The 24,334-nt window shown below is 44.1% G+C and overlaps 1 protein-coding gene across 1 annotated transcript; it reads right to left on the bottom strand.

Annotated features, from left to right (window-relative positions):
- Positions 1-168: 168 nt before the first annotated feature.
- Positions 169-24,334, bottom strand: LOC131954619 (uncharacterized). Its single transcript, XM_059318399.1, has 7 exons — positions 24,114-24,334; positions 18,754-18,838; positions 10,049-10,167; positions 6,318-6,393; positions 3,851-3,942; positions 1,513-1,639; positions 169-1,131 (listed from the first exon to the last, which is right to left on the bottom strand). Exons 1-7 carry the CDS (start codon positions 24,281-24,283, stop codon positions 1,075-1,077), a joined length of 726 nt encoding a protein of 241 aa, XP_059174382.1. The 5' UTR covers positions 24,284-24,334; the 3' UTR covers positions 169-1,074.

Raw genomic sequence — 24,334 nt, 5'->3', positions numbered from 1 at the left:
GCACTCTACAACAGCACTAACTAGGTGCACTTTACAATAGCACTGACCTGGTGCACTCTTCGACAGCACTGACCAGGTGCACTTTACAACAGCACTGACCAGGTGCACTCTACGACAGCACTGACCAGGTGCACTCTATGACAGCACTGACAAGGTGCACTCTACAACAGCACTGACCAGGTGCACTCTACAACAGCACTGACCAGGTGCACTCTACAACAGCACTGACCAGGTGCACTTTACAACAGCACTGACCAGGTGCACTCTACAACAGCACTGACCAGGTGCACTCTACAACAGCACTGACCAGGTGCACTCTACAACAGCACTGACCAGGTGCACTCTACAACAGCACTGACCAGGTGCACTCTACAACAGCACTGACCAGGTGCACTTTACAACAGCACTGACCAGGTGCACTCTACAACAGCACTGACCAGGTGCACTCTACAACAGCACTGACCAGGTGCACTCTACGACAGAACTGACCAGGTGCACTCTACGACAGCACTGACCAGGTGCACTCTACAACAGAACTGACCAGGTGCACTCTACGACAGCACTGACCAGGTGCACTCTACAACAGAACTGACCAGGTGCACTCTACGACAGCACTGACCAGGTGCACTCTACAACAGCACTGACCAGGTGCACTTTACAACAGCACTGACCAGACGAGGCTCAGTGCCGACCACAATAACCAAATGTTTTTAGACCAGAAAGCAACGACACAACATCCTGGTTTTATTTTAATCAATACACATTGTCAAACACAACATGTCAATGTACCCAACTTTCATGCTACAAAACTCATTCATATAATTTGTTGTAACATTTTTTCCTATATGCACAACTGTCACAACCCTAACCACAATAGTCACAAACCCAAACAATTGTCACAAGCCTACATTCACAATAGTCACATGTCAATGTACAGAACTTGCATGTCATGAATAAATAATTTAGCAGCACTCATTACATTAATATCATTGACTAGACAGATCCTATTATGCAGACCTAAAACACAAGGGAAGTAAATCCCTAAAGTTTCCTCCCTTGTTAGTCCCATTGAGATCATATACTGCTGTAACTGGATTTTTTCCCACAAGTAAAGCTGAACAGAACACCATCCTAAAAGAGAGGATAAAACCTATTCATGGACAGCTCAGTTAACTTGGTGGTGTACTCTTTATAAACCATGTCAGGTTAAATAATGGCACACAAAATAAAATATTTAAAACACTGATAGGTGGGAGTTTAATGGTGCTAGTTAGTGTGTGGGGAGGGGGGAGGTGATGTGAGAAAAGGTGATTTCTATTTAATTGCAGACTAACAATATTTCATAACAATTTCTGGTATTCCAACTGTAGATGCTGGCAAATGGTCTACTGAAGCAACAACCATTGAATCTTGTGAAATCATTTATATCAACTACTGAACTATTTCTTCTGACTAGCCTTTGGATTAGCCAACCAAGAAAACTATTGTGTCCACTGGCAAGCAAATACTGACCTTAATTAAACCAGGTATGGCCAACCAAAGTCCAGCATTAGGAATGATCTCCCTGCCACTAGCCTTCCTGATGCTGCTCTGGTAGATGATGCCCAGCAGAAGGTAGCAAACCAACAAAGAGAAAAACCTAAAACACGGCAGAGAGAAAAGTTAGAAAAAACATCAGGTAGTCTATAACTCTACCAGCTGAGATGTCTCTAGTCTATAACTCTACCAGCTGAGATGTCTCTAGTCTATAACTCTACCAGCTGAGATGTCTCTAGTCTATAACTCTACCAGCTGAGATGTCTATAACTCTACCAGCTGAGATGTCTCTAGTCTATAACTCTACCAGCTGAGATGTGTCTAGTCTATAACTCTACCAGCTGAGATGTCTATAACTCTACCAGCTGAGATGTCTCTAGTCTATAACTCTACCAGCTGAGATGTCTCTAGTCTATGACTCTACCAGCTGAGATGTCTCTAGTCTATAACTCTACCAGCTGAGATGTCTATAACCCTACCAGCTGAGATGTCTATAACTCTACCAGCTGAGATGTCTCTAGTCTATAACTCTACCAGCTGAGATGTCTATAACTCTACCAGCTGAGATGTCTATAACTCTACCAGCTGAGATGTCTCTAGTCTATAACTCTACCAGCTGAGATGTCTATAACTCTACCAGCTGAGATTTCTCTAGTCTATAACTCTACCAGCTGAGATGTCTATAACTCTACCAGCTGAGATGTCTCTAGTCTATAAGTCTACCAGCTGAGATGTCTATAACTCTACCAGCTGAGATGTCTATAACTCTACCAGCTGAGATGTCTATAACTCTACCAGCTGAGATGTCTATAACTCTACCAGCTGAGATGTCTATAACTCTACCAGCTGAGATGTCTATAACTCTACCAGCTGAGATTTCTCTAGTCTATAACTCTACCAGCTGAGATGTCTATAACTCTACCAGCTGAGATGTCTCTAGTCTATAACTCTACCAGCTGAGATGTCTATAACTCTACCAGCTGAGATGTCTATAACTCTACCAGCTGAGATGTCTCTAGTCTATAACTCTACCAGCTGAGATGTCTCTAGTCTATAACTCTACCACCTGAGATGTCTCTAGTCTATAACTCTACCAGCTGAGATGTCTCTAGTCTATAACTCTACCAGCTGAGATGTGTCTAGTCTATAACTCTACCAGCTGAGATGTCTATAACTCTACCAGCTGAGATGTCTCTAGTCTATAACTCTACCAGCTGAGATGTCTCTAGTCTATAACTCTACCAGCTGAGATGTCTCTAGTCTATAACTCTACCAGCTGAGATGTCTATAACTCTACCAGCTGAGATGTCTCTAGTCTATAACTCTACCAGCTGAGATGTCTCTAGTCTATAACTCTACCAGCTGAGATGTCTCTAGTCTATAACTCTACCAGCTGAAATGTCTCTAGTCTATAACTCTACCAGCTGAGATGTCTCTAGTCTATAACTCTACCAGCTGAAATGTCTCTAGTCTATAACTCTACCAGCTGAGATGTCTCTAGTCTATAACTCTACCAGCTGAGATGTCTCTAGTCTATAACTCTACCAGCTGAGATGTCTATAACTCTACCAGCTGAGATGTCTCTAGTCTATAACTCTACCAGCTGAGATGTCTATAACTCTACCAGCTGAGATGTGTCTAGTCTATAACTCTACCAGCTGAGATGTCTATAACTCTACCAGCTGAGATGTCTATAACTCTACCAACTGAGATGTCTCTAGTCTATAACTCTACCAGCTGAGATGTCTATAACTCTACCAGCTGAGATGTGTCTAGTCTATAACTCTACCAGCTGAGATGTCTATAACTCTACCAGCTGAGATGTCTATAACTCTACCAGCTGAGATGTCTATAACTCTACCAGCTGAGGTGTCTATTACTCTACCAACTGAGATGTCTCTAGTCTATAACTCTACCAGCTGAGATGTCTCTAGTCTATAACTCTACCAGCTGAGATGTCTATAACGCTACCAGCTGAGATGTCTATAACTCTACCAGCTGAGATGTCTATAACTCTACCAACTGAGATGTCTCTAGTCTATAACTCTACCAGCTGAGATGTCTATAACTCTACCACCTGAGATGTCTCTAGTCTATAACTCTACCAGCTGAGATGTCTCTAGTCTATAACTCTACCAGCTGAGATGTCTCTAGTCTATAACTCTACCAGCTGAGATGTCTCTAGTCTATAACTCTACCAGCTGAGATGTCTCTAGTCTATGACTCTACCAGCTGAGATGTCTCTAGTCTATAACTCTACCAGCTGAGATGTCTCTAGTCTATAACTCCACCAGCTGAGATCTCAAGGACTTACACAATGACCAAAATAGATCCAACAGACAAACTTGATGACCCACCACTGTCAGAATGTCCAGGACAGCAGTTTTTGGCCTTGAGCGTGAAGTGCTGGGGAAATGAAAGAAATAGTTTAAACCCCACATACATATACACTACAAAACTTTTATGAAATTAGGAATAGCGTTTGGTTTATAGGCCTATTTACTGTTTGTTTTTAATTGAAGACTAATTTAAAATATTTGCCTCCCATTGGTGTAATGTTCAAAACAAATTTCCAAACATTAGCATGTATTGGTTATAAAATAAATCAGTTGATTCATGTATTGGTTATAAAATAAATCAGTTGATTCATGTATTGGTTATAAAATAAATCAGTTGATTCATGTATTGGTTATAAAATAAATCAGTTGATTCATGTATTGGTTATAAAATAAATCAGTTGATTCATGTATTGGTTATAAAATAAATCAGTTGATTCATGTATTGGTTATAAAATAAATCAGTTGATTCATGTATTGGTTATAAAATAAATCAGTTGATTCATGTATTGGTTATAAAATAAATCAGTTGATTCATGTATTGGTTATAAAATAAATCAGTTGATTCATGTATTGGTTATAAAATAAATCAGTTGATTCATGTATTGGTTATAAAATAAATCAGTTGATTCATGTATTGGTTATAAAATAAATCAGTTGATTCATGTATTGGTTATAAAATAAATCAGTTGATTCATGTATTGGTTATAAAATAAATCAGTTGATTCATGTATTGGTTATAAAATAAATCAGTTGATTCATGTATTGGTTATAAAATAAATCAGTTGATTCATGTATTGGTTATAAAATAAATCAGTTGATTCATGTATTGGTTATAAAATAAATCAGTTGATTCATGTATTGGTTATAAAATAAATCAGTTGATTCATGTATTGGTTATAAAATAAATCAGTTGATTCATGTATTGGTTATAAAATAAATCAGTTGATTCATGTATTGGTTATAAAATAAATCAGTTGATTCATGTATTGGTTATAAAATAAATCAGTTGATTCATGTATTGGTTATAAAATAAATCAGTTGATTCATGTATTGGTTATAAAATAAATCAGTTGATTCATGTATTGGTTATAAAATAAATCAGTTGATTCATGTATTGGTTATAAAATAAATCAGTTGATTCATGTATTGGTTATAAAATAAATCAGTTGATTCATGTATTGGTTATAAAATAAATCAGTTGATTCATGTATTGGTTATAAAATAAATCAGTTGATTCATGTATTGGTTATAAAATAAATCAGTTGATTCATGTATTGGTTATAAAATAAATCAGTTGATTCATGTATTGGTTATAAAATAAATCAGTTGATTCATGTATTGGTTATAAAATAAATCAGTTGATTCATGTATTGGTTATAAAATAAATCAGTTGATTCATGTATTGGTTATAAAATAAATCAGTTGATTCATGTATTGGTTATAAAATAAATCAGTTGATTCATGTATTGGTTATAAAATAAATCAGTTGATTCATGTATTGGTTATAAAATAAATCAGTTGATTTTTTAAAATATTGTTTTAAATTATTGAATTGTTGGACCAACTATCAACTCAATGGATTCTATACTCACACAGGCTTATATAACTTGTCTGTGGATTCTATACTCACATAATTTGTCTGTGGATTCTATACTCACATAATTTGTCTGTGGATTCTATACTCACATAATTTGTCTATTGATTCTATACTCACATAATTTGTCTGTAGATTCTATACTTTCATAATTTGTCTGTGGATTCTATACTCACATAATTTGTCTGTGGATTCTATACTCACATAATTTGTCTGTGGATTCTATACTCACATAATTTGTCTATTGATTCTATACTCACATAATTTGTCTGTAGATTCTATACTTTCATAATTTGTCTGTGGATTCTATACTCACATAATTTGTCTGTAGATTCTATACTTTCATAATTTGTCTGTGGATTCTATACTCACATAATTTGTCTGTTGATTCTATACTCACATAATTTGTCTATTGATTCTATACTCACATAATTTGTCTGTAGATTCTATACTTTCATAATTTGTCTGTGGATTCTATACTCACATAATTTGTCTGTGGATTCTATACTCACATAATTTGTCTGTAGATTCTATACTTTCATAATTTGTCTGTGGATTCTATACTCACATAATTTGTCTGTTGATTCTATACTCACATAATTTGTCTGTAGATTCTATACTTTCATAATTTGTCTGTGGATTCTATACTCACATAATTTGTCTGTTGATTCTATACTCACATAATTTGTCTGTAGATTCTATACTTTCATAATTTGTCTGTGGATTCTATACTCACATAATTTGTCTGTGGATTCTATACTCACATAATTTGTCTGTTAATTCTATACTCATATAATTTGTCCGTGGATTCTATACTCACATAATTTGTCTGTGGATTCTATACTCACATAATTTGTCTGTGGATCTTCTTTCTCAAACTGAAAACTTAGCTCATCAGAACAGATGCAACGAACAAATGTTGTTCTAGAGGGAAAATAAATAGGTGAATGTTTATAATTTATAGCACCACCTCACCAGGACTGACCACCTCACTAGGACTGACCACCTCACCAGGACTGACCACCTCACCAGGACTGACCACCTCACCAGGACTGACCACCTCACCAGGACTGACCACCTCACCAGGACTGACCACCTCTGACCACCTCACCAGGACTGACCACCTCACCAGGACTAACCACCTCTGACCACCTCACCAGGACTGACCACCTCACCAGGACTGACCACCTCTGACCACCTCACCAGGACTGACCACCTCACCAGGACCACCTCACCAGGACTGACCACCTCACCAGGACTGCCCACCTCTGACCACCTCACCAGGACTGACCACCTCACCAGGACCACCTCACCAGGACCACCTCACCAGGACTGACCACCTCACCAGGACTGACCACCTCACCAGGACTGACCACCTCACCAGGACTGACCACCTCTGAACACCTCACCAGGACCACCTCACCAGGACTGACTACCTCACTAGGACTGACCACCTCACCAGGACTGACCACCTCACCAGGACTGACCACCTCACCAGGACTGACCACCTCTGACCACCTCACCAGGACCACCTGACCAGGACTGACCACCTCACCAGAACTGACCACCTCACCAGGACTGACCATCTCACCAGGACCACCTCACCAGGACTGACCACCTCACCAGAACTGACCACCTCACCAGGACTGACCACCTCACCAGGACTGACCATCTCACCAGGACCACCTCACCAGGACTGACCACCTCAACAGGACTGACCACCTCACCAGAACTGACCACCTCACCAGGACTGACCACCTCACCAGGACTGACCACCTCACCAGGACTGACCACCTCACCAGGACTGACCACCTCACCAGGACTGACCACCTCACCAGGACTGACCACCTCACAAGGACTGACCACCTCTGAACACCTCACCAGGACCACCTCACCAGGACTGACTACCTCACTAGGACTGACCACCTCACCAGGACTGACCATCTCACCAGGACTGACCACCTCTGACCACCTCACCAGGACCACCTGACCAGGACTGACCACCTCACCAGAACTGACCACCTCACCAGGACTGACCATCTCACCAGGACCACCTCACCAGGACCACCTCACCAGGACTGACCACCTCACCAGAACTGACCACCTCACCAGGACTGACCACCTCACCAGGACTGACCATCTCACCAGGACCACCTCACCAGGACTGACCACCTCACCAGGACTGACCACCTCACCAGAACTGACCACCTCACCAGGACTGACCACCTCACCAGGACTGACCACCTCACCAGGACTGACCACCTCACCAGGACTGACCACCTCATCAGGACTGACCATCTCACCAGGACCACCTCACCAGGACCACCTCACCAGGACTGACCACCTCTGACCACCTCACCAGGACTGACCACCTCACCAGGACTGACCACCTCACCAGGACTGACCATCTCACCAGGACCACCTCACCAGGACTGACCACCTCACCAGGACTGACCACCTCACCAGGACTGACCACCTCACCAGGACTGACCACCTCACCAGGACTGACCACCTCACCAGGACTGACCACCTCACCAGGACTGACCACCTCACCAGGACTGACCACCTCTGACCACCTCACCAGGACTGACCACCTCACCAGGACTGACCACCTCACCAGGACTGACCACCTCACCAGGACTGACCACCTCACCAGGACTGACCACCTCACCAGGACTGACCACCTCACCAGGACTGACCACCTCTGAACACCTCACCAGGACCACCTCACCAGGACTGACTACCTCACTAGGACTGACCACCTCACCAGGACTGACCACCTCACCAGGACTGACCACCTCACCAGGACTGACCACCTCTGACCACCTCACCAGGACCACCTGACCAGGACTGACCACCTCACCAGAACTGACCACCTCACCAGGACTGACCATCTCACCAGGACCACCTCACCAGGACTGACCACCTCACCAGAACTGACCACCTCACCAGGACTGACCACCTCACCAGGACCACCTCACCAGGACCACCTCACCAGGACTGACCACCTCAACAGGACTGACCACCTCACCAGGACTGACCACCTCACCAGGACTGACCACCTCAGCAGGACTGAACACCTCACCAGGACTGACCACCTCTGAACACCTCACCAGGACCACCTCACCAGGACTGACTACCTCACTAGGACTGACCACCTCACCAGGACTGACCACCTCACCAGGACTGACCACCTCTGACCACCTCACCAGGACCACCTGACCAGGACTGACCACCTCACCAGAACTGACCACCTCACCAGGACTGACCATCTCACCAGGACCACCTCACCAGGACCACCTCACCAGGACTGACCACCTCACCAGAACTGACCACCTCACCAGGACTGACCACCTCACCAGGACTGACCATCTCACCAGGACCACCTCACCAGGACTGACCACCTCACCAGGACTGACCACCTCACCAGAACTGACCACCTCACCAGGACTGACCACCTCACCAGGACTGACCACCTCACCAGGACTGACCACCTCACCAGGACTGACCACCTCATCAGGACTGACCATCTCACCAGGACCACCTCACCAGGACCACCTCACCAGGACTGACCACCTCACCAGGACTGACCACCTCACCAGGACTGACCACCTCACCAGGACTGACCACCTCACCAGGACTGACCACCTCTGACCACCTCACCAGGACTGACCACCTCACCAGGACCACCTCACCAGGACTGACCACCTCACCAGGACTGACCACCTCACCAGGACTGACCACCTCACCAGGACTGACCACCTCACCAGGACTGACCACCTCACCAGGACTGACCACCTCTGACCACCTCACCAGGACTGACCACCTCACCAGGACCACCTCACCAGGACTGACCACCTCATCAGGACTGACCACCTCACCAGGAGCACCTCACCAGGACTGACCACCTCACCAGGACTGACCACCTCACCAGGACCACCTCACCAGGACTGACCACCTCACCAGGACTGACCACCTCACCAGGACTGACCACCTCACCAGGACTGACCACCTCTGACCACCTCACCAGGACCACCTGACCAGGACTGACCACTTAACCAGGACTGACCACCTCACCAGGACTGACCACCTCACCAGGACTGACCACCTCACCAGGACTGACCACCTCTGACCACCTCACCAGAACTGACCACCTCAACAGGACTGACCACCTCACCAGAACTGACCACCTCACCAGGACTGACCACCTCACCAGGACTGACCACCTCACCAGGACTGACCACCTCACCAGGACTGACCACCTCACCAGAACTGACCACCTCACCAGGACTAACCACCTCACCAGAACTGACCACCTCACCAGGACTGACCACCTCACCAGGACCACCTCACCAGGACTGACCACCTCACCAGGACTGACCACCTCACCAGGACCACCTCACCAGAACTGACCACCTCACCAGGACCACCTCACCAGGACCACCTCACCAGGACTGACCACCTCACCAGGACTGACCACCTCACCAGGACTGACCACCTCACCAGGACTGACTTATCGATGACTACATGTTGACAATTTGACTCCTTAAAAAAATCAGAAAATATTTTTAGAACTGACCTTTGACCATCAACAGCCACCATATAAAAGAGTGGCACGCCATCTTGGTCCACAGCACTGCCAGCATTGACGTGGGCACCAATGTCGTAATACATGGCTGGGACTTGGACCTGTACAGCCTGGGCAGAGAAATTGACAGCTCTTAACAGTAATCACAGCCACAGAACTGACCATCACTACCATCTAACACTACCTTCATTACATTACTCACAGCCACAGAACTGACCATCACTACCATCTAACACTACCTTCATTACAGTAATCACAGCCACAGAACTGACCATCACTACCATCTAACACTACCTTCATTACAGTAATCACAGCCACAGAACTGACCATCACTACCATCTAACACTACCTTCATTACATTACTCACAGCCACAGAACTGACCATCACTACCATCTAACACTACCTTCATTACATTACTGACAGCCACAGAACTGACCATCACTACCATCTAACACTACCTTCATTACAGTAATCACAGCCACAGAACTGACCACCACTACCATCTAACACTACCTTCATTACAGTAATCACAGCCACAGAACTGACCATCACTACCATCTAACACTACCTTCATTACAGTAATCACAGCCACAGAACTGACCATCACTACCATCTAACACTACCTTCATTACAGTAATCACAGCCACAGAACTGACCATCACTACCATCTAACACTACCTTCATTACAGTAATCACAGCCACAGAACTGACCATCACTACCATCTAACACTACCTTCATTACATTACTCACAGCCACAGAACTGACCACCACTACCATCTAACACTACCTTCATTACAGTAATCACAGCCACAGAACTGACCATCACTACCATCTAACACTACCTTCATTACATTACTCACAGCCACAGAACTGACCACCACTACCATCTAACACTACCTTCATTACAGTAATCACAGCCACAGAACTGACCATCACTACCATCTAACACTACCTTCATTACAGTAATCACAGCCACAGAACTGACCATCACTACCATCATAACAGAAATATATATATGAGAGACAACAAATCATACAAAAATTTACTCTAACTTGTTTCGGGCCTGATATAATTGTGGTTTAAATACATCTTTATCTCATTTCTAGCAGTCAAAAATTATGAAAAGAGTAATTCAGCTATAGCCAGACTGTCAAAAATATTTAAACAGTGAGGTTTGATGGGTGTTGTGGTTTCTAGTGTTTGTTTTATTCTTATGTTTCTTTGTTGATAATAATAATGTTGAATAAATTTCTTTTTATAGTTGTGTCATTCTTTGGTATGCCTTATTTTAATAATAATTAACAGAAAACTATTCAAATTAATATTTTTTTTGGCACCTCTAGTAAACTATTTAATAGATAAGCGATAAGTCATGGAGGTTGTTTGAAGATTTGCCTATCTTTCACCTTACAACTTATGTAGTGTTTTATTTTACTTAAACTAAGACTGAGGGCACTCCCAGATGTTGAACTAAGACTGAGGGCACCCCCAGCTGTTGAACTAAGACTGAGGGCACTCCCAGCTGTTGACTTGAATTAAGACTGAGGGCACTCCCAGCTGTAGAATTAAGACTGAGGGCACTCCCAGCTGTTGAACTAAGACTGAGGGCACCCCCAGCTGTTGAACTAAGACTGAGGGCACTCCCAGCTGTTGAACTAAGACTGAGGGCACTCCCAGCTGTTGACTTGAATTAAGACTGAGGGCACCCCCAGCTGTTGAATTAAGACTGAGGGCACACCCAGCTGTTGAACTAAGACTGAGGGCACTCCCAGCTGTTGACTTGAATTAAGACTGAGGGCACCCCCAGCTGTTGAATTAAGACTGAGGGCACCCCCAGCTGTTGAACTAAGACTGAGGGCACCCCCAGCTGTTGAACTAAGACTGAGGGCACCCCCAGCTGTTGAATTAAGACTGAGGGCACACCCAGCTGTTGAACTAAGACTGAGGGCACTCCCAGCTGTTGACTTGAATTAAGACTGAGGGCACCCCCAGCTGTTGAATTAAGACTGAGGGCACCCCCAGCTGTTGAACTAAGACTGAGGGCACCCCCAGCTGTTGAATTAAGACTGAGGGCACTCCCAGCTGTTGAACTAAGACTGAGGGCACCCCCAGCTGTTGACTAGAATTAAGACTGAGGGCACCCCCAGCTGTTGACTAGAATTAAGACTGAGGGCACTCCCAGCTGTTGAACTAAGACTGAGGGCACCCCCAGCTGTTGAATTAAGACTGAGGGCACACCCAGCTGTTGAACTAAGACTGAGGGCACTCCCAGCTGTTGACTTGAATTAAGACTGAGGGCACCCCCAGCTGTTGAATTAAGACTGAGGGCACCCCCAGCTGTTGACTTGAATTAAGACTGAGGGCACCCCCAGCTGTTGAATTAAGACTGAGGGCACCCCCAGCTGTTGACTTGAATTAAGACTGAGGGCACCCCCAGCTGTTGAATTAAGACTGAGGGCACTCCCAGCTGTTGACTTGAATTAAGACTGAGGGCACCCCCAGCTGTTGAATTAAGACTGAGGGCACCCCCAGCTGTTGAACTAAGACTGAGGGCACTCCCAGCTGTTGACTAGAATTAAGACTGAGGGCACCCCCAGCTGTTGAATTAAGACTGAGGGCACTCCCAGCTGTTGAATTGAACTAAGACTGAGGGCACTCCCAGCTGTTGAACTAAGACTGAGGGCACTCCCAGCTGTTGAACTAAGACTGAGGGCACTCCCAGCTGTTGAACTAAGACTGAGGGCACCCCCAGCTGTTGAATTAAGACTGAGGGTACTCCCAGCTGTTGAACTAAGACTGAGGGCACTCCCAGCTGTTGAACTAAGACTGAGGGCACCCCCAGCTGTTGAATTAAGACTGAGGGCACTACCAGCTGTTGAACTAAGACTGAGGGCACTCCCAGCTGTTGAACTAAGACTGAGGGCACCCCCAGCTGTTGAACTAAGACTGAGGGCACCCCCAGCTGTTGAACTAAGACTGAGGGCACCCCCAGCTGTTGAACTAAGACTGAGGGCACCCCCAGCTGTTGAACTAAGACTGAGGGCACTCCCAGCTGTTGACTAGAATTAAGACTGAGGGCACCCCCAGCTGTTGAACTAAGACTGAGGGCACTCCCAGCTGTTGAACTAAGACTGAGGGCACTCCCAGCTGTTGAACTAAGACTGAGGGCACCCCCAGCTGTTGAACTAAGACTGAGGGCACTCCCAGCTGTTGAACTAAGACTGAGGGCACCCCCAGCTGTTGAACTAAGACTGAGGGCACCCCCAGCTGTTGAACTAAGACTGAGGGCACTCCCAGCTGTTGACTAGAATTAAGACTGAGGGCACCCCCAGCTGTTGAACTAAGACTGAGGGCACTCCCAGCTGTTGAATTGAACTAAGACTGAGGGCACTCCCAGCTGTTGAACTAAGACTGAGGGCACTCCCAGCTGTTGAACTAAGACTGAGGGCACCCCCAGCTGTTGAATTAAGACTGAGGGCACTCCCAGCTGTTGAACTAAGACTGAGGGCACTCCCAGCTGTTGAACTAAGACTGAGGGCACCCCCAGCTGTTGAACTAAGACTGAGGGCACCCCCAGCTGTTAAACTAAGACTGAGGGCACTCCCAGCTGTTGAACTAAGACTGAGGGCACCCCCAGCTGTTGAACTAAGACTGAGGGCACTCCCAGCTGTTGAACTAAGACTGAGGGCACTCCCAGCTGTTGAACTAAGACTGAGGGCACTCCCAGCTGTTGATCTAAGGCTGAGGGCACTCCCAGCTGTTGAACTAAGACTGAGGGCACTCCCAGCTGTTGATCTAAGGCTGAGGGCACTCCCAGCTGTTGAACTAAGACTGAGGGCACCCCCAGCTGTTGAATTAAGACTGAGGGCACCCCCAGCTGTTGACTACAATTAAGACTGAGGGCACCCCCAGCTGTTGAACTAAGACTGAGGGCACTCCCAGCTGTTGAACTAAGACTGAGGGCACCCCCAGCTGTTGACTACAATTAAGACTGAGGGCACCCCCAGCTGTTGAACTAAGACTGAGGGCACCCCCAGCTGTTGAATTAAGACTGAGGGCACTCCCAGCTGTTGAACTAAGACTGAGGGCACCCCCAGCTGTTGACTACAATTAAGACTGAGGGCACCCCCAGCTGTTGAACTAAGACTGAGGGCACTCCCAGCTGTTGAACTAAGACTGAGGGCACCCCCAGCTGTTGAACTAAGACTGAGGGCACTCCCAGCTGTTGAATTAAGACTGAGGGCACCCCCAGCTGTTGACTAGAACTAAGACTGAGGGCACTCCCAGCTGTTGAATTAAGACTGAGGGCACCCCCAGCTGTTGAATTAAGACTGAGGGCACCCCCAGCTGTTGACTAGAACTAAGACTGAGGGCACCCCCAGCTGTTGAATTAAGACTGAGGGCACCCCCAGCTGTTGAACTAAGACTGAGGGCACCCCCAGCTGTTGACTAGAACTAAGACTGAGGGCACCCCCAGCTGTTGAATTAAGACTGAGGGCACCCCCAGCTGTTGAACTAAGACTGAGGGCACCCCCAGCTGTTGACTAGAACTAAGACTGAGGGCACCCCCAGCTGTTGAATTAAGACTGAGGGCACTCCCAGCTGTTGAACTAAGACTGAGGGCACCCCCAGCTGTTGAACTAAGACTGAGGGCACTCCCAGCTGTTGAATTAAGACTGAGGGCACCCCCAGCTGTTGACTACAATTAAGACTGAGGGCACTCCCAGCTGTTGAACTAAGACTGAGGGCACTCCCAGCTGTTGAACTAAGACTGAGGGCACTCCCAGCTGTTGAACTAAGACTGAGGGCACCCCCAGCTGTTGAACTAAGACTGAGGGCACCCCCAGCTGTTGAACTAAGACTGAGGGCACTCCCAGCTGTTGACTAGAATTAAGACTGAGGGCACCCCCAGCTGTTGAATTAAGACTGAGGGCACACCCAGCTGTTGAACTAAGACTGAGGGCACTCCCAGCTGTTGACTTGAATTAAGACTGAGGGCACCCCCAGCTGTTGAATTAAGACTGAGGGCACCCCCAGCTGTTGAACTAAGACTGAGGGCACCCCCAGCTGTTGAACTAAGACTGAGGGCACCCCCAGCTGTTGAATTAAGACTGAGGGCACACCCAACTGTTGAACTAAGACTGAGGGCACTCCCAGCTGTTGACTTGAATTAAGACTGAGGGCACCCCCAGCTGTTGAATTAAGACTGAGGGCACCCCCAGCTGTTGAACTAAGACTGAGGGCACCCCCAGCTGTTGAATTAAGACTGAGGGCACTCCCAGCTGTTGAACTAAGACTGAGGGCACCCCCAGCTGTTGACTAGAATTAAGACTGAGGGCACCCCCAGCTGTTGACTAGAATTAAGACTGAGGGCACTCCCAGCTGTTGAACTAAGACTGAGGGCACCCCCAGCTGTTGAATTAAGACTGAGGGCACACCCAGCTGTTGAACTAAGACTGAGGGCACTCCCAGCTGTTGACTTGAATTAAGACTGAGGGCACCCCCAGCTGTTGAATTAAGACTGAGGGCACCCCCAGCTGTTGACTTGAATTAAGACTGAGGGCACCCCCAGCTGTTGAATTAAGACTGAGGGCACCCCCAGCTGTTGACTTGAATTAAGACTGAGGGCACCCCCAGCTGTTGAATTAAGACTGAGGGCACTCCCAGCTGTTGACTTGAATTAAGACTGAGGGCACCCCCAGCTGTTGAATTAAGACTGAGGGCACCCCCAGCTGTTGAACTAAGACTGAGGGCACTCCCAGCTGTTGACTAGAATTAAGACTGAGGGCACCCCCAGCTGTTGAATTAAGACTGAGGGCACTCCCAGCTGTTGAATTGAACTAAGACTGAGGGCACTCCCAGCTGTTGAACTAAGACTGAGGGCACTCCCAGCTGTTGAACTAAGACTGAGGGCACTCCCAGCTGTTGAACTAAGACTGAGGGCACCCCCAGCTGTTGAATTAAGACTGAGGGTACTCCCAGCTGTTGAACTAAGACTGAGGGCACTCCCAGCTGTTGAACTAAGACTGAGGGCACCCCCAGCTGTTGAATTAAGACTGAGGGCACTCCCAGCTGTTGAACTAAGACTGAGGGCACTCCCAGCTGTTGAACTAAGACTGAGGGCACCCCCAGCTGTTGAACTAAGACTGAGGGCACCCCCAGCTGTTGAACTAAGACTGAGGGCACCCCCAGCTGTTGAACTAAGACTGAGGGCACCCCCAGCTGTTGAACTAAGACTGAGGGCACTCCCAGCTGTTGACTAGAATTAAGACTGAGGGCACCCCCAGCTGTTGAACTAAGACTGAGGGCACTCCCAGCTGTTGAACTAAGACTGAGGGCACTCCCAGCTGTTGAACTAAGACTGAGGGCACCCCCAGCTGTTGAACTAAGACTGAGGGCACTCCCAGCTGTTGAACTAAGACTGAGGGCACCCCCAGCTGTTGAACTAAGACTGAGGGCACCCCCAGCTGTTGAACTAAGACTGAGGGCACTCCCAGCTGTTGACTAGAATTAAGACTGAGGGCACCCCCAGCTGTTGAACTAAGACTGAGGGCACTCCCAGCTGTTGAATTGAACTAAGACTGAGGGCACTCCCAGCTGTTGAACTAAGACTGAGGGCACTCCCAGCTGTTGAACTAAGACTGAGGGCACCCCCAGCTGTTGAATTAAGACTGAGGGCACTCCCAGCTGTTGAACTAAGACTGAGGGCACTCCCAGCTGTTGAACTAAGACTGAGGGCACCCCCAGCTGTTGAACTAAGACTGAGGGCACCCCCAGCTGTTAAACTAAGACTGAGGGCACTCCCAGCTGTTGAACTAAGACTGAGGGCACCCCCAGCTGTTGAACTAAGACTGAGGGCACTCCCAGCTGTTGAACTAAGACTGAGGGCACTCCCAGCTGTTGAACTAAGACTGAGGGCACTCCCAGCTGTTGATCTAAGGCTGAGGGCACTCCCAGCTGTTGAACTAAGACTGAGGGCACTCCCAGCTGTTGATCTAAGGCTGAGGGCACTCCCAGCTGTTGAACTAAGACTGAGGGCACCCCCAGCTGTTGAATTAAGACTGAGGGCACCCCCAGCTGTTGACTACAATTAAGACTGAGGGCACCCCCAGCTGTTGAACTAAGACTGAGGGCACTCCCAGCTGTTGAACTAAGACTGAGGGCACCCCCAGCTGTTGACTACAATTAAGACTGAGGGCACCCCCAGCTGTTGAACTAAGACTGAGGGCACCCCCAGCTGTTGAATTAAGACTGAGGGCACTCCCAGCTGTTGAACTAAGACTGAGGGCACCCCCAGCTGTTGACTACAATTAAGACTGAGGGCACCCCCAGCTGTTGAACTAAGACTGAGGGCACTCCCAGCTGTTGAACTAAGACTGAGGGCACCCCCAGCTGTTGAACTAAGACTGAGGGCACTCCCAGCTGTTGAATTAAGACTGAGGGCACCCCCAGCTGTTGACTAGAACTAAGACTGAGGGCACTCCCAGCTGTTGAATTAAGACTGAGGGCACCCCCAGCTGTTGAATTAAGACTGAGGGCACCCCCAGCTGTTGACTAGAACTAAGACTGAGGGCACCCCCAGCTGTTGAATTAAGACTGAGGGCACCCCCAGCTGTTGAACTAAGACTGAGGGCACCCCCAGCTGTTGACTAGAACTAAGACTGAGGGCACCCCCAGCTGTTGAATTAAGACTGAGGGCACCCCCAGCTGTTGAACTAAGACTGAGGGCACCCCCAGCTGTTGACTAGAACTAAGACTGAGGGCACCCCCAGCTGTTGAATTAAGACTGAGGGCACTCCCAGCTGTTGAACTAAGACTGAGGGCACCCCCAGCTGTTGAACTAAGACTGAGGGCACTCCCAGCTGTTGAATTAAGACTGAGGGCACCCCCAGCTGTTGACTACAATTAAGACTGAGGGCACTCCCAGCTGTTGAACTAAGACTGAGGGCACTCCCAGCTGTTGAACTAAGACTGAGGGCACTCCCAGCTGTTGAACTAAGACTGAGGGCACCCCCAGCTGTTGAACTAAGACTGAGGGCACCCCCAGCTGTTGAATTAAGACTGAGGGCACCCCCAGCTGTTGAACTAAGACTGAGGGCACTCCCAGCTGTTGACTTGAACTAAGACTGAGGGCACTCCCAGCTGTTGAACTAAGACTGAGGGCACCCCCAGCTGTTGAACTAAGACTGAGGGCACTCCCAGCTGTTGAACTAAGACTGAGGGCACTCCCAGCTGTTGAATTAAGACTGAGGGCACCCCCAGCTGTTGAACTAAGACTGAGGGCACTCCCAGATGTTGAACTAAGACTGAGGGCACTCCCAGCTGTTGAACTAAGACTGAGGGCACTCCCAGCTGTTGAACTAAGACTGAGGGCACCCCCAGCTGTTGAACTAAGACTGAGGGCACCCCCAGCTGTTGAACTAAGACTGAGGGCACTCCCAGCTGTTGAACTAAGACTGAGGGCACCCCCAGCTGTTGACTAGAATTAAGACTGAGGGCACCCCCAGCTGTTGACTAGAACTAAGACTGAGGGCACTCCCAGCTGTTGAACTAAGACTGAGGGCACTCCCAGCTGTTGAACTAAGACTGAGGGCACACCCAGCTGTTGACTACAATTAAGACTGAGGGCACTCCCAGCTGTTGAATTAAGACTGAGGGCACTCCCAGCTGTTGAACTAAGACTGAGTTACTTACCCCAGCTTTAACTGTTCCCATAGTAAAATCTTGACATGGCTCCCAATAGTACTGCTCATTCTTTGCTTTGAAGTCACTTTCATACCTACATGACAATTTTAGTTTATTTTAGGACAATTTTAATTTATTTTAGCATTTGAAATTACTTTCCGACCTAGAATCTACATAACAATTTTAATTTATTTTAGCTAGCATTTGTAATTAAGTTCATACCCACGTGACCATTTTAGTTTATTTTACCATTTGTGATTACTTTTACAGGGGTTGTCCATAAATGACGTCACACTCGTAGGGGGAATTCGTAATTTTGTGATGGTGTGTGATGAGGGGGAGGGGGGGGAGGGTTTCAGATGGTGCTACGTCACACTTTTGCATTATAAAAAAGCAATGTTAGAAAACGAATTTTAGATGTTATTTCGCGTTTTAGAAAACTTTTTAAATAAATTGTAATATGAATTGATTAAAATACTCTATTTTGACAGATTCAGACAAAATTTTGGAAAAATATAGATCTAGATCTAGATGTTTTAAAACAAATTCAACTGCAGTTTTGAGGGGGGGGGGGGGGGGGGGGTTGTAGGCTGAGGTGTGACGGAGGGGAGGGGGGGGAGGTAAAAATCATCAAAAAAGCGTGACGTCACTTACGGATGACCCCATATCTTATTAATTAATATCTACATAACATATATGACAATATTATAGATCTAGATCTAGATCTAACTATGTTTAAAAAATGATATGTGTACAAACTCTATGGCCCATCCTATGGCCATGCGTCTCACTTTTGATAGGCTTGACACATTATTGACATTACAATAAATAATATCATTAACATAATTTATGTTAATGATTATGTCATGTCATTGACATTTTCATTAACATTATCATTAAAATTATCATTAATTTCACTATCTGGAGACAGATCATAGCAGGACAAGAGGAAATGATATGTGAACAGTTTGCTTGTATCGCCCACTTACCTAATGATGGTCTCGTATTATTATTTAACGAGCCGACCCGCGGCGTATCATACACCGCTATTTAGTTGTTGTTTTTCTACTTTTCAGTAATTCATAATTTGTGAATTCGACAGTACCAATGCTGCCACTAAAAATATTTGCTTTAAAACACTAGCAGTAGGTTGAACTAAGACTGAGGGCACCCAGCTGTTGAACATACACCACCCTCCTTTCCCCTCTCCTTTCCCCCAACCCCGACCCCCCCCCCCCCCCCCTGAAAGCAGCCTCCTCTTAGTTACCTCCCCTAAGTTTAAAATCGTTTCAAACGAAATTATCTGCCCCTAATAGCCGTCACTAAACCCGGCTCTATGATTTGTAAACATTTAGCGTGAACCACAGCTCAACAGACCATGTGGGGGTGCTAGGGATATGCTTAGAGAGGAAGAGAGGGGGCGGCTAGGCGCGCCTACAGCTTGGTGTTTTCTAGGGTATCCATGCAGAGAATTATATATATAGATTATGATGTGATGTAGACTAGTCTCCAGTATTATAGGCCTACAGTTCTACAGGTAATATTCATAAAATGTTTAATAGCCCTAGTCCTAGCGCCAATTTTACCTAACTTCTATAACAAATTGCAATAATTATTCATTTCTTTGTTTTTTCAACTTTTTTGTCATTTAATTTCGGTGTAAATTATTCCCTTCATAAAAATGTAGGTCCCTAATTAACTCAGAATTTGAATTTGTAAAAATATTACAACAATATTAAATCACAAACTCTTTGCTGGCAGTATCATTAAGTGAATTTTAACTTAGTACTCAGCTATGTCATTTTATTTAAAGACCCACATACCATTGTGTAGATCTATTTGAACTTGTCCGCTTTCAAGAATACTTGTTTAATTATTTCTCCTCGTAGGGTTTCTTGTGGTCAAAGGGAAATAAACAGTAAATTTACGTTTATACTATATATTTGGCTAGAGTTTTTGCCCTTTTTCATTTTATTATTAATATACATTTTAAAAAATCCTTTTTTTTTTTTACTTAGATAATTCAACTTTAGTTTAATAAGTTAATTAATTTTTATTTAAAACGAAAATGCATAAGTTATAATCTGGTATTTATAAAGGCAATACAATTGAACAAACTTAGATATGTTAAGTTGCAAACCAATGCTCTACACCTTAAACAGATAATAGGCTTCATTAAACACCATCCGAAAAAATATAGATCTATATGCTACTAATATAGTTTAAATATAGGAGCTCTCTATCTTTTCATAAATTAATAACTAAAGCTTAGGCGGATACAAAAATATTTAAAACAATGTTTGGCAAAGGAAGTATGTGAACTGAAACAAACAGAAAATTATAAATACTTGGTCAAATCTCAAAACCATTCAACTTTAAAATTCCTTTTAATATAATTTTTTATATTTTGTTTTCATTTTAACAGTGGCCGGAATGATTGATAATCTTGATTCTGCGTTGTTGCTACTATGACCCTTCAAAATATTTAGGAAAAGCTAGAGGTGGGATTTTTTAAAAATAGATTTACTTAACCACTACTATATGCCTGACAAGTTAATGAAATTATAAACATTAATTTAAAAAAACAATTAACTTGTAAATTATTTTTCAATGACATTTTTTGGCTTATTTGTTACAATCTTTTATTAAGGAGATAAAAAAAAGTTGCTAGGGGGTCATCCATAAATGACGTCACGCTTTTTTGACGATTTTTACCTTCCCCACCCTCCCCTCCGTCACACGTCGTCACAAAAAGCCAGACCCCCCTATAATGACGTCACACTTCAGCCTACAACCCCCCCCCCTCCCCCTCAAAATTGCTGTTGAATTTTTCTTAAAACATCGATATTTTTCCAAAATCTTGTCAGAACTCTGTGAACAAAGAGTATTTTAATCAATTCCTGTTACAATTTATTAAAACCGTTTTCTAAAATGCGAAATAACGGCTAAAACTCGTTTTCTAACACTGCTTTTTTATAATGCAAAAGTGTGACATCACACCATCTAACCCCCACCCCCTCCCCTCATAACACACCGTTACAAAATTACGGTAACAAAAAAAAAAGACTTAATAAGATTAATATATTATCAAAGAAATACAACTCGGATAAGCATATGAGATTTTTAGAGGTTAAAATTCTTTGGTTATATCCCTTTTCTCGAAAAAAGCGCTGAAAAGGAGTTGCATAATTATGGACTTACTTACAGATAATATATATATATATATATAAAACATAAAATGTTTTGGCATAAATTAATGCTTAGGAGAAAATAACTCGACACAATACTCGCATACACATGAATATATATATATATATATATATATATATATATATATATATATATATATATATATATATATATATATATATATATATATATATATATATATCAGTAGCGTACGCAGGGGGGGGGGAGCAGGGGGAGCAGCCGCTCCCCCTCTGGCCATTTTCATCAAAGTGGCGCCTTTTTCGAAACTTTTTAAACTCAAAGTTTTAAACAATGATATTTGTTAAAAAAACATTTTTGGTCGGCACATCTATGTAAATCACAAGATTTCTTTTCATGCAGCAATTAAGCATTATTGTACTAGTCTAGTAGTGTCTACGTTTACAACACGTATTAACAGCTGCATCAGTTTGCCATTCTAAAAATAACCATTACGATGCATTGCAATGTTTAAAAAACCTCTACGGTAGTACCACTTGGCAAGAGGGATGTAAAGTTTAGGGCAACTGTATAATGTATTTGCTTACGAATAATTGAATTAGAAAATGTTATACATAAAACTTCACACATAATTACTTTATATATACAGTTTGAATCGTGTGATTAAATTTAAAAAAATTACAATACAGAAACAAATACAACTGATGTGGCACCTCTATTTAAATTTACTTATGAGCAAACTGCGTAGTGGTGGGGAAATTCACTACGTCATCACGATGAAGTAGTAGTATTCTTACAGTTTGGGCGATAGTGATTATGATTACAAATTATATGAAACAGTTACAACCCCCTCCCCCATGGACCCTTCTGTAAAAAAAATATTGTCATAATACCACTGCTACTTATTTAAATCTATTTCTGTAATATATATTTGTGTAATATATATTTGTGTAATATATATGTATGTTTAGAACAGTCATCTAAAAACTGACGCTATGTTCACTCTGAGTTGGTTATCCCCCCCCCCCCCCACACACACACCTCACCACCACAGTTGTGTAGAGCGACATTAATGTCACACCTAGGTATACACTGGGTTGGATAATTGACCTAAAGTTAACGGACAGTGGTGAATACCAATCACTATGTTAAAAAATGATCTTTAAAGAACACAAAGAAGCAGTAGTTACCGATATTTTGTTAAATGTAGGCTGTTATTCCGAATGTTTCCATTCTTTCGAAAAGCGTGCTTTTATACCAACTCTGATTTTAAAAACTTTCATTATGCTGTAAGACTTAAGCATTTATGATGACGATATATTAAATTCAGATTATAGACAAAAACATTTTGTAAACACGAATAGTGTTAAGCAATGGCATTATATTCTAAAGTAATTATGTATTTGTTTTGACATTTATAATTAAATGTCTAGATTTATACATATTTATATTAAGAGAGTGACTATTTCCCCTATTTCACTCGTCTCAAATAATTTCCCAGGAATTATTATGTAAGAAATTTTTTTTTACAAGAATTACAAAACAGATTGTGTTACGATCATTGTTTTTGGTTGTAGTGTGTGTATATATATTTTTTTTTGTTTAGATTGATACCATTTTTGTTTTGTCGGCCTACATTGTGTGTTTTTTCTTATTTCTTCAGAGTGCTACTTTCAATTTATTTTACATCATAGCGAAATAATGACATACAGCTAGTAATTATATATATATATATATATATATATATATAATAGTCGTATAGAATAGAACGTGTTAAAAATTCGGCGCCTTTTTTTGCTCTTTTCGCTCCCCCTACAACGAAAACCTGGATACGCCTCTGATATATATATATATATATATATATATATATATATATATATATATATATATATATATATATATATATATATATATATATATATATATAAACACACAGACCCTCGAGATATTGTGTTATCTCGAGATAAACTGGAAATATAATGATGAATTGACAACTCGAAATTTTTAAACAATAAAGAAAATACAGTTGCAGTCGAATATACACTTTCCTTCTTTAAATTTTAATTTGTCTTTTCCGTAACTTTTAGAAAGTTAATTTTAAATAATTTCGCTTGTACTATTATTCAATCCTACCGTAAGATGTGTATCATTCAAATCATGTTGAGGGGAGGCTACCCAACCACACAGTGACAGATACTTACGGCTCGCTCTTGCTCAACGATTTGAGACTGATCTCCCCTTTCTCCGTCATGCACGAACAGCTGGCAGCGTTGTATTCACACTTGGCCAGTGCTTGACCCCGGCTGACCAGACACAGGAGACCCAGCACTGTCCATGTCACTGTCTGCCATCTGCTCGCCTTGCTCATCATGTCCACCTTAGCAGTCTGGTTGCTCAAGTTAGTTGACTCTGTGTTGTGAGA

This window comes from Physella acuta, unplaced genomic scaffold, assembly GCF_028476545.2.
Source record: "Physella acuta isolate Inbredline_101_S28 unplaced genomic scaffold, ASM2847654v3 ptg000079l, whole genome shotgun sequence".
NCBI classification, from domain to species: Eukaryota; Metazoa; Mollusca; class Gastropoda; family Physidae; genus Physella; species Physella acuta.
Note: the sequence above shows the minus strand (reverse complement) of the source record. Positions and strands in the feature narration are given on the sequence as shown.